Source organism: Tupaia chinensis, unplaced genomic scaffold (genome assembly GCF_000334495.1).
Source record: "Tupaia chinensis unplaced genomic scaffold, TupChi_1.0 Scaffold000624_1, whole genome shotgun sequence".
Classification (NCBI taxonomy): Eukaryota; Metazoa; Chordata; class Mammalia; order Scandentia; family Tupaiidae; genus Tupaia; species Tupaia belangeri.
Window position 1 is genome coordinate 1213015 of NW_006160144.1, and position 11777 is coordinate 1224791.

The 11777-nt window shown below is 50.3% G+C and overlaps 1 protein-coding gene across 1 annotated transcript in view; it reads right to left on the reverse strand.

Moving 5' to 3' along the window:
- MAPT (microtubule associated protein tau) overlaps nucleotides 1–11303 on the reverse strand; it is a 60879-nt gene extending 49576 nt beyond the window's left edge. Inside the window, exons 1-2 of the mRNA XM_027775990.1 lie at nucleotides 11156–11303; nucleotides 1954–2040 (exon numbers count right to left, since the gene is read on the reverse strand). Coding sequence (XP_027631791.1) covers nucleotides 1954–2040; nucleotides 11156–11288 — 220 coding nt within the window. The 5' untranslated portion in view covers nucleotides 11289–11303. The remainder of the gene's footprint in view (nucleotides 1–1953; nucleotides 2041–11155) is intronic.
- Between the last annotated feature and the right edge of the window lie 474 nt (nucleotides 11304–11777).

The following is an 11777-nucleotide window of genomic DNA, read 5'->3' on the forward strand; positions in this document are numbered from 1 at the left end:
GGCCGAGGCCCCAGGAACGGCCCTGCAGACAGGCCCCCTTTGCAGCACAGGCAGGAGCCGCTGCCAGAGACGGCTGTCAGTCTCTCACAGGTGGACACTCCCATGGCCACTCCTCCCTCAGCAGTCCCCTGGCACGCCTTGGCCATTCCTGCACACATAAGGAACTGCCACCTTTCAAGGCTCTCCAGGAGCCTAGTCAGCTTAGCCTGATGAGGGCCCTGAAGCAGGGTCATCTCCAGCAGGTGGAGCAGCAGGCAGAGTCCGCCCTAGCAGGGCGCGCTTCCTGGTGGCGGGAGCCAAGCTCCCGAGGCCCACATGTGCACCGGTTCCACAGGGCAATGAGACTTGGCTGAGAGAGTCTTTATTTCCTAAAGAATTATTTATTTAATAATAATAATTTTTAATTCACTAGAGTCTTCCAGAATAACATTGGCAGAGCACAGAAAGCCATGGTCTGGAGGGGAGGTCTGGCATCAAGTTTCAGGACTTTCTCAGGGTAGCAGGCAACTTGCAAAACTGTCCTAACAAGCTGAGCAGAAAACATCTTGCCTCACCAGCTCCAAGGAGGAGGACAAGGGAATCTGGCCTGGAAGTCCTTCTCATTGGCTGAGACCGAGAGAGGCCACGCCCACTACATCCTCCACACAGACACCATTACACCTAGCAACTGGTGGTCACGTGACAGCCGCTTTCTGAACTAACCCTAAGGTAGGAGCCTGGGGAGGGTTGGGGCGGTTCTCAGCCCACAGCAGCAGAGCAGTGGTTGGGGCTTGGAGGGCTGCTGAGAACGGAACTTTGAACTCTTTTTAGGGAGGGTGGAGAGATGGAGGAGCAGATACTGGGATGTTGTCCTCTCTTGATTTCTTCTACTAAAGAATAGGAAAAGCAAAATACCCAATGTCTTAGCCTCCCTTGCAGCCAGGGATTGCTATGAGTCCTAGTTCTGGCCAATGAGACGAAATAGAAGTCTACCAGGTGGGACTTACAGGAAGACTCTTGCCTTTTTTTAAAAAAAGAGAATACATTTGATTTCAGGGCCCTTTGGGCCACTTTGCTTTGCGACTTTGTCCTGCTTAGAAGACAGATATGAAGACTGGAAGTGCAGCAGCCATCTTGCAACCATGAGGCAACAATCCAGCCTTTAAGGATAACAGAAGATAAAGAGAGAAGAGCCTTGATCACACTGGGAGTTGATGTCCGAGTCTAAACTCCTCATTATGTGAAGCGAACTTCTTCAGGTATATGCTTGAACCTACAGTGAGCTGGGTTTTCTGTTTCCTGCAGCCAATTCAGTCTTGAGTGACAAAGATGGGAAACGAGAGAAGCTAGTTGAAGTCAGGACTAAGGGGGTACTTCAGGAAATGCACGAGAAATTTTATGATGACCTGGACACCAAGTGTCTGGAGAGGACAGGTTAGAAGATGGGGTGGAACAAACGCTTTGGCTGAGAGGCCCAGGCAACACCCAGAGTCCAAGAATCAAGGATATCAAACCAAGGCTCGTCCCAAAGCACAGGCTTGGACATGCACTCACCTGCCCCCTCCCTTCAAGTGGCTGCTCTGAGAACAGGTGGCATGAAAGAAGAGTGTGTGGGGGGAATCTGATGGGGTGAGAGGATACTCGATGTGGAATGAGGCTTTGCAGAGCTGATGTGCACCCTGCTTTGTCCCGGATCTCAGCCCTGCAAGATGGCGGCCCCCGGTGCACACACAGGTGGAAGGCACCCACGCTGTGCGGCCAGCGAGGCATGGAAGCCTGCTCAGCTCCCGTATGCTACCCTCCTGCAAAGTGCCAAGTGAGCACAGCCCTCAGCCAGAGCGAAAGCAGCAGCACAGGCAGCCAGGAGGGGTGCATGTGGTGGGCAGCCAGGATGGGGGCTCGAAGCATGGCTAAGCACGGTGGTGGCATGGAGGGAGCTGTCAGGATGAAGCAATGACAGGAGGGAGGCCCCACCTTCGGCTGTCGGAGTGCTCTTGGCATCAGAGGTTTCAGAGCCTGGTTCCTCCGATCCATCCTCAGCTGGGATCTGCAGGGGAGATTCTGGAACATACACAGTGAACCCCTCAGAGGGGACATCCCTGCCCAAGCCCGCTTTGACCTTAGGAGGGCTCAGAGCAATGTCTTTTGGAGCTGAAAATCCCTCAGCATGAGACCCAGATAGCTGAAATGCGATCAATCCACAGAGGGGGACCCCCCCGCAAGCCAACAGAAGGTGCCCTGCACAAGGGTCATCAGACAGAGATGCAGCGGTGTGTGTCTGCACCTGGATGAGAGGATAAATTGCCTTTTAATCAGGTATTCTATTGAGCGGCGACTCTTACACTGACAAATAGGCAGCGAGTTCCAGAGAGCTGAGCCCCTGCTGGTGGTTAACGACAAGCGGACACTTGGGAAACTGTCCCATCTGCTTCCTTCCCCGAAGTGGGCATCAGCTCAGGGCAGACACCTCGCCCCCTTCAGACAGAACGCCTGGTTATATTTGAACTTCACCCAGCACCTTTCATAGAAAGATCTCTGAGGGCCGAAGACCAAGCTGTGAGCTACCTTGGCAATGTCAGCCACGGGTACCAATAAAAACTGTCCTCTCGGAATCTGAAGCCTGGACAAGACAGGCCCAAATGACCGCAATGGTTGACAGTCACTTCCTCCCCCATGAAGGTTCTTGGTGAGGTGACTTAATAGAAACGAAGAACCCTACTGTCCCCCACCTGGAACACTGAATTGTCTCCTTCCCTGTGTCACTGGAAGCCAGTCTTTCCAGGTCCTTTTATGGGATTATTGATGTCACTCAGTGTCCAGGGCTGAACGAGGCCAGGTCCTACAACACAGAAGCCTGAGGCTTCTCGAGAGCCCAACATATACAGAGCCAAGGGTGGGGTACTTGGAAGGAACCAGAATGCTTGAAGTCAGCCTGTCTCCAGGTGCACTCAATCAATGACGCACAAGATGCCCACACAGGGCAGAAGACCCAGTGGAATCCACGCACGCCGCAGGCCCAGAGCCAGCTAAGCATCCTCCCGATGGTCCCTAACAGGAAGAGAGAGCCACAGCCTAGAGAACACTTGACCATGGGTCCAGATGTCTGGGTTCAAGTCCCAGTTTCACCTCTTTTTAGTCAAGTGACCTTGGACTTGTCTCTCAAGACCTCAGTGCCCTCATTTATAAACTGGTGAGGTGACATTGACTCTACTGCCTCCTTCTGGGGCTGCTGGAAGGAGTCCCATGCGTACATGCTGGTGACAGCTCTTTGCAAACCATTAGGATTTCTACTTGCGGAAATATTTTGTCTCATCAGCTCCAAGAAGGAGGGCAAGTGACTCTGGCCTGGATATCCTCTAGATTTAGAGGGGAATAGAGAACTGGTTGTGTCGGGTTCTCAGTAAGGTGAAGGAGCCAAGGGCTTATGGGGGGCAATCCTGGGCTTCTCCTTTCAGTACAGTCCTCCCTGGACTGTGCTCAGGTGACCAGCCCAGTAAGGCGTGGCTCAGACTAGGATAGGTGGGTGGATGGATAACTGGATGATTGTACCACTGGGCAGGTGACTGGGTGGATGGGTCATTGGATGGTGGATGGAGGCAGGGCCGGACGTGTAATGTGATGGAGAGATGTATCATTAAATAGTTGTATTACTGCATAGACGACTGGATGGATGTGTCAATTGCATATATGACTGGATAAAGGAATGAGGGAGAGGTGGAGGGATGGGTGATTGGACAGAGGAATTATTTTTTTAAAGACTTATTTTATTTATTTATTTTAATTTGACCAGAGAGGGACAGAGTGTGAGAGAGAGAGAGGCAAAGTGAGAAAGCAAGCTGCCAGGTCTGGGACTCGAACCATGGTCAGCCATGTGGGAGTTCAGTGCCCTCAACCTGCTGGCCCCCTGGAGGAATTCTTGAATGATTAGATGGGTGGATGGATGACTGGATGGATCTTCCCAGGAGCATCTCAGTCATCAGCTCAACACTCCTCTGATTTTAGCTTGGCGAGCCCACCCTCGTCTGTGTGATAGAAACTCCTCTTGTGCGTGTTGGTTAAATGGGTTTCCTCTGCTGCCTAATTGTCCTATTCATGGCGGACTAACACCTGGAAGGCAGGAGGCACATCACAGCCTCTGGAGTCAGGCAGGGGACCCAGACCCTGGCTACACCACCTACAGGCTGTGTGACTCTGAGCAAGTTCCCTGTCTTCCCTCTGCCTCAGTTTTCTCTCCTGTAAAACGGGCGTGGTAGTCATTCCACCCACTTGGAGGGCTTCTATGGGCATGAAACTGCTTCAAGCCCATTTAAAACAGCTCCATGCCTGGCATGTGAGGAACCCTCCATGGCAGTAGTGATTCTTGTTATTATGCCAGTCAGCATAGCCCTGCTCACTAGCAGGAACTCGAGGCTGTTTTTTACAGTGCTGGTGATGCTGGTGACTGGGCATCCCAGGGGGCTCCCAGCAGGTGGCTGACCATTGCATCAGATGGACAAATGGGCTCTGGCCACATGCGACCCATTCAGGCATCACTTCGTAGTCACCATCCCGTGAGATACTCCTCACCGAGCAGGTAGCTGCTCTGTGGCACAGCCGGCCAGGGGCCTGTCGGTGCCCATTCTCCCCACTCCCCTTGAACAGAGCCTGGATTTGGGGTGCAGCTGGACCCAGTTAAAAGGCTACACCTTCTAGCCCCCAGGGCAGGGGTGGCTGAGGAGACTGCAGGGAACGTCTCTGGATAGGACAGCCAGGACAGTATCTGCGCAGGAGGACCTCCGCCGGGAAGAACTGTCCCCCCAGCACTCTTATTTCCAGTGGCCTTTCTCAACCACAGATGCCGTGAAGATGGACGGTAGGGGGAGTAAACGCCCTTCTCGGCTTGCAGGTGCACAGCACAGGCTGGGCCATAGTCTGCCGGTTCTGCTCCAAGGAACAGTTCCTGGCTCTCATCTTCAGTGGATGACAAAACAGGGATGGGGGCCTGCAGGTGGTGTGGACTCCACATGACTGACTGCGGTTTGAGTCCCGGACCTGGTAGCCTGCTTTCTCACTTTCTCTCTCTCTGTCTGTCTCACTTTGGTGAGTGCACATGCTCTATAGCAAATTAAAGAATAATAATAATGATAAATAAAATTAAAAACAAACAAATAAACACAGGAAGGGGAGAGTAAATGAGAGGGGCTGCTGCTACCGAACCAGGTTCGTAGCAAGGAAGTCTAGATTGGGGTGAGAGGAGGATGAAGTCTCCAGGGTACTGTGGAAGGTTGGGCTAAGAACTGGCCTGAGTCATGTGGACCAGTTGTGGGGGCGTCACTAACAGCCATGGAGAAACCAGTCCAGTTTGGGAGGTACAATGAATGTGATCCAACTTGCTAGGCTGTGGTATGGTTGGGGTACTCAGCGGAGATGCCCTTCAAGAGACTCTACTGAACTCCATGGAGAGGTCAGCTCTGTCACCCGCCATACTGCCCATGCTCAAACCATCCCTCAGCCCCTCACTAACATTTTTTCTTTAAGCAATAGAAGGCATGCCCGTAGTTAAGACAGGGATCCCACTGACAACCCAGCCCGAAACACTCAGAACCAAGATGGCGCTTGGACCAAAGGCTGCCTAACCTTCCAACGCTTCATACCCTCGTGGTACTCATTAGCATACAGGAAGACACGCCTACCAATGCCATGACTGTTGACAGTGTCCATGGTTGTGACCAGAAATAACCTTGTAAGAAGCAAAAAGAGGCAGGTTTTGGAATTCCAGGAAGTGCTTTCCTTTTCCAGGAAAATAAGATTCCCAGTTCAAGACACGTGAGCAGAAGATTTGCAAGCTGGACTTCCACTTCTCCATTCTTTTAATACAACTTGTGCTGTCAATATTCAGGTTCAGTCTCTTAAGTTGATTCTGTGACATCAAATGGCAAAAGAGCCCATTTTGGGGAATACATTAAAATTGGTAATGGTTACCCCTGTGGGAACGATGGGGGGCGGGTATGGTTCTCTTCAGGCAGCTGAACGCAAAGCTGAGCAAAGTGGAGCCCAAATGCAGGGTGATATCAGACACGCCTTACCCTTTGTCAAAATGCCGTCCCAGAACACCCTGTCCTGGCTGAGCCCAAGTAGCCAAGGAACGGCTCATTTTAAACCTGCATCAGGCACACATGCAGCTCCCTGGACCTAGAGCTTATAAAAACATGAAGACTGTGAGCCAGCAGGTGGCGTAGTTGTTAAGGTGCTGGACTTCCACATGCCCAACTGCAGTTTGAGTCCCGGACCCTGCGGCTTGAAAATCACTCCAGGTATGTGTGCATATGTGCACAAAATTCCGGGAGGAGAACAGGGGACAAGGGATTGCAGTGTGGTCTATTTCTCACTTTCCCTCTCACCACCTCTCGGGCAAGCTCATATGTTTTATTGCAAAACCTAAAAAAATGAAAAATAAATAAATAACCTGCAGACTGTCTCGAGGTTTTGCATAACGATGAGGCAGATTCATGTCGACTGTGTCCTGGGTCTTATCATTAATGGGGCATGAACGGCTAACAACAACATGGCGGTGTCTGCACAGAAGCATGCTTCCCCCCCTCCCCCAGTCTGTCCCAGAGCCTGCAATCCTCATTGTCTGCATTCTCTCTGTCAAATTGCTTAGAGAGAAAGAAAGAAGCTCTTTCCACGCCTTATCTGGAAGGCAGAGCAGGTTAACCCATAGACACCTTTTAATTCATTGGGGGGCATCATTTTACCAGTCAACCCACTTTCACCTACTTTGCAACTCTCTTTGCTGTACCCAGTCCCACTTCAAATTTTAGCATCCACTTAGAGACCTCTTCTGGTATTTTACATGCAGTTTCTTGTCATTATTCAAAACAGTCTTTGTCACTTATCTAAAATGTTGCTAGTACAGTGACACCTTCTGCCAACTTAAACCTGTCACTCCCCATGTGAAAATAGCTCCCTCTAAACCCTCAGTAGCAAGAATTAATTTAACGAGAACTATGAAACCTTCGGAGGTATCTTTTTCTTGGGAAGTATCTTTGAATAAGAAAATACATTTCAAATGCTGTCCTGTCATAGCCGTTTCCAAAAGACCAGCAACTAGCGATTTAAATTTTGCATTACATGTATATTTTTCATGTCTCTTTGGTTTAGCACAGAACATCTGATCATGTTTTATGTTAAGTAATGGACTGTTTTTGGCAAACATATTTTAGGTAACCCTGGAACACAGAACTTGGCAAGCTTGTTCTTATTTTACAAAGAGAATCTAGTTTTCTCTTAAAAAAAAAAAAGGGTGGTTCAAAAATCACTTTTCCTGGACTTTATTTGAAACAAGCTTATTTTAGAACAGTTTTAGATTTCTAGAAAAATTGTGAAGATAGTACAAAGAGTATACCCCACGCCCAGTTTCCCCTATTATGAATATCTTACATAGATAGGATATTTGTTGTGACATAATCCATATTTTTAGCTTGATTTTAAAACCTGGTTGCCCTGCCTCTAAATTGGGGAGGGAGGGCTTTAAAAAGTGCACAGAAAAATAGAATTAAACTATGAGTTTATTTTGGTGTAAAAATACCTTAAGATATACGCAGAGTTTTTTTTCATAATATACATCGCCGATCATTTTTTTCTCCTTTTTTTTTTGCCAGAAGGCATGTGTACTCGCCAGACAGAGACAGAGAGACAGAGTGGGAAAAGGAGAGGGGAGGGAGAAAGCACCTCCCAAGGGGCATGGTCGCACTGCAATCCCCTTTCCTCCGTCTCCGCCTCCTTTCAGATTTTGGACACACATGCCCAGTAGCTCTTCAAGCTGCCAGGGCTAAGATTCAAGCCATGCAGTCAGCCATGTGGGATCTAACTCCCTTAAGCCCTGGGCCATTTTGAAGACCCCTGTACAGTGTCACTGTTCACTGGCACAATCCATGAGGGAAGGAATTCAGTGTGAGGCGATTCTAACTCAGATTCCACCCAGGGGAGCTTAATAACTGAAGTTCCCGGGACCTGGCAGAAAGAGACGAGGCGGGGGAGGGTGGGCAGTGAGGGACGGCTATCGTGGGACTGAAGACAGGATTCTGATCTAACAGCGCACTTACGAGCCCAGAATCTTAGCCGATCTTCATGTGTTATCAGTAAAGGGAAAGTGCTGTGCCCTCAGGGGCTGAGAGCATCGCTTGAGATGGTCGATGGTGATGGTGAAGGTTCTAGAACAGCAGAGTACTAGCAAAGTGCCCCCATTCATCACTGGGGTAGTTCCTTTATAAGTAGAGTGACATGGGGCCAGCAGGTGGCGTAGTTTGAATTCTGGACCCGTTGTCAAGCTGGGAGCATGTGCCTCACATCTCAAGAGAATGGAGGAGAAGGGATTGTGCCGTGGCCATCCCCCTGGGGGAGGGGGCGGGATTTCTCACTTTCCCTCTCTTTGTCTCTCTTTGGCAGGCTCATGTGCCCTATGGCATAAACCTTAAAAATAAAATAAAATAAAAGTAAGCAGAGTGGCCATATGCTTTATCACTGAAGCCAGGACTCTTGGCAGCGAGAGTAGTGCTGAGAACCTGCAGGACAGACGTGCAGACACCTGTGCAGGACGCCACGCCAGGTCCTGAGCACCTGGTGAGGGACTCTGGGACTCAGGGCCTTTGTTGGGAAGGGGCAGAATCCGCCCCCTAATTGCAACTCCCTCGAAACACCAGCCACGGGAGGGAGGTAGAGAGAAAACCTGTCTGCTGGCCTTTTGGGGTTGAGGTCATGGGGACCACCACCCTCACTTATTCACGCTGGGCATTGTGGGTTGGGGGAGAAAGGGGGTGAAGAAGACGGGATCAGAGGCAGCAGAGAAAAAAGAGGGAAGAGAGAAAGAGAGGGAAGTAGGAAATGGAGAAAATAGGAGGAAGGATGGAAGATGGGGTGAGGAGGGTAAGGAGAGAGGCGCAGAAGGACCTGCAGAGAAAACTGCTTTTCTGACATGGAACAGCCACCAGAACCACAGATGCCCTCCGTGGGGCACTGTAGGGGACCCTGCCCAACCCCAGGTGAGGAGGTGAGGCTGGTGCCTGCAGTTCCCCTCCACCACTCCCCCGGAACTCCTGGGGCCTCTGTGCTCCCCGGAGGGTGTGTCCTGTCTTCCCCCCCAACTTGGACCCCCTTTCTAAGTCCCAAACTCCTCTCTTTTATCAAACAATGAAATGTATAATTTTTTAAAACAGTTTTTAAAAATTATCAATTAAATTTTATTTGTTTATAATTTTTCTTCCACTTGGCCAGAGTGAGACAGAGAGAGAGAGTGCGAGAGGGAGAGTGAGAAAGCAAGCCTCTAGGTTCAGGACTCGAGCCATGGTTGGGCCACGTGGGAGTCTAGTGTCCCAACCATCACGCCATCTGCGGCCCCAAAACATTTCATTTTTATTATTCAAAAACAATTTCAGTTTAAAAACAAAGCACACCTATATAAACATCCCTTGTTTCTCCACCATGAAAGAAAAATCAACACATTCACGAGGCTCTGCGCTGGACAGCCGGAAATCTTTTTTCCTTGTTAGTTTTGTTGAACGGTAGACCAGTTACGAGTGAGAGAGAGGGCCTTGATAACATGTTATTTCTATAAAAGCATGAAAAACAGAGCAGGCCCAGAGAGTGAGAAATGAAGTTAGGAAAAAAAAGGAAACCGTGGTCACCTCATATCCTTTTGTTCAGACCAAGCTCCTCCTAAATAAAACAACACCTTCCCCACTGAAACCGGGCCCCCCACAACGAGGCCTGAGGCCACCCAGGCCTCCCACTGCTCCTCTGGGAGCTGGAGAGCAGTCCCTGTATCCCATGCCCCGGAACCTCTCGGCCACCGCTGGTGACCTTAGTGTCCAGGGCACGTGCTGGATAGATGCTCGGCGAGGACCTCCCACTGGGGGCCCTGGGATTTCCAGCCACTACCCCACACGCTGGACTGCGAAACATTTTGCTGTTTTTAGCTTTAAAAGGGAGAGTAGACTCTGCATTTTGGGGTCTGGAAACGGAGTCTGAGTTCTCAGATGGGACCGCATCGTGGGATCCTCCTGGGAGTACTTGCCACCAGCACCCCCTGGGAGTGCCCTGGGCCAGATGGGGTTCCCCGTTGCATGTGAGGGGCCATCATCCGGAGCCAAAGGGGGTTTTGGGGGCCCTAAGCGCTCCCCAAACACAGCGGCCAGTGGAAAGCAACTCATTCATTTGGAAGGCAGACAGGGAGGCCAGGTCAACTTGGCCAAAAGACTGTATTACAGAACATTTAGAAGACAATGTAGTTAATTAATGGGAATACTGTAAGAACCCCAAGGCTACCGACTTTTGCCAAGTAGGGACAAACAGACTAAATTTAAGGAAGAGATTAAAAAGTCACATATTGGGGCCAGCAGGTGGCATGGTGGTTAAGACGCTGGACTCCCACATGCCTGACCATAGTTTGAGTCCCAGACCTGGAGGCTTGCTTTCCTATTTTCTCTTTCTTTCTCTGTCTCTCCCTGATCAAATGAACAAATAATCATCATGATAATAAATTAACTAAAATAACTTTTACAAAGCCACATATTTTACATGCTAATGAACATTACTGACTTACAGGCTAACAGTTGTGGTCTAAGACTCAACAGAGCACCAGTATTAACAAGGTGACAAGCCCCAGTTATCTCGGTCATGCCACCTTTCTCTCCCGCGGCAATCTCTCCTTTGGAAAGATACATTTTCTTTTTGTTTCTGGGTTTTTTTTTTTTTTTTTTCCGTTTTTGTTGTAGAGTATGTGCACTTGCCAGAGACAGAGACAGAGAGAGAGAGAGAGAGAGAGACAGAAAGCACACCCCAGAGATGGCCGCACTGTAGTCCTGTACCCTGCGTTCTCCTCCTGGGATCTTGGGCACACACACAGTACACCCACAGGGGGCGATCTTCAAGACATGAGGTCCTGGGCTCAAACCACACAGTTGGCCACGTGGGATCCAGCGCCTTCACCAACACGCCACCTACTGGTGCAGGAAAGGTACATTTTCAAATACCCTCCCATACTGAGTTACCTTTGCTCGTTCAGATTAATGAGGCTTCGCTCTACCCACAGCACGATCAAGTATTTAACCCTCCTTCGAAAACCAGGCTGTGAGTCCTCCCTGCCAGCCCTTGCCAGAGCGAGGTCGGTGGTAGTGCGTGGCCACGGTCCACTAACCTTTCAGGCCATGGTCCAGGTCACCCTCTTGGTCTTGGAGCAGGGTGTAGCCCCCCTGGTCTTTCCTCTCCCCTAGCCCGTATGTTCCAGCATGATCTTCCATCATGTCGAACTCCTGGCGGGGCTCAGCCATCCTGGTTCAAGGCGCACCTGGGGAGAGAAGATGGCAGCATGAGGCTGGAATGCCGGGCAGGGACCCGAGGGCCAGGGGAGGGCGTCTCGAGCGGTGGAGGGTCAGGGAGACAGAGGTTCATTGTGGGGAGTCTCACCCCCACTCACAACTGCATGCCTGGCCTCACCCTGTGCGCCTCGTCCTTGCTAAAGTGCATCTTCGTCACCCATGCTTTTATTTACCAGCATTGCCCCAGTTTCTGGGCAAACCCGGGGGGAGGCAGCTCAGCACCTTATTTATTTATTTACCTATTTATTATCATTATTTGACCAGAAAGAGATAGAGAGGGAGAGGGGAAAATGAGAAAGCAAGCTGCCAGGTCTAGGACCCGAGCCACAGTCCGTCATGTGGGAGTGCAGCACCCCAACCACCACGCCACCTGCTGGCCCCAGCATGTGACTGCTCACTCCCATGTCCTCTTCGCTTCGTTACAAAGCAAATGCTTCTGAT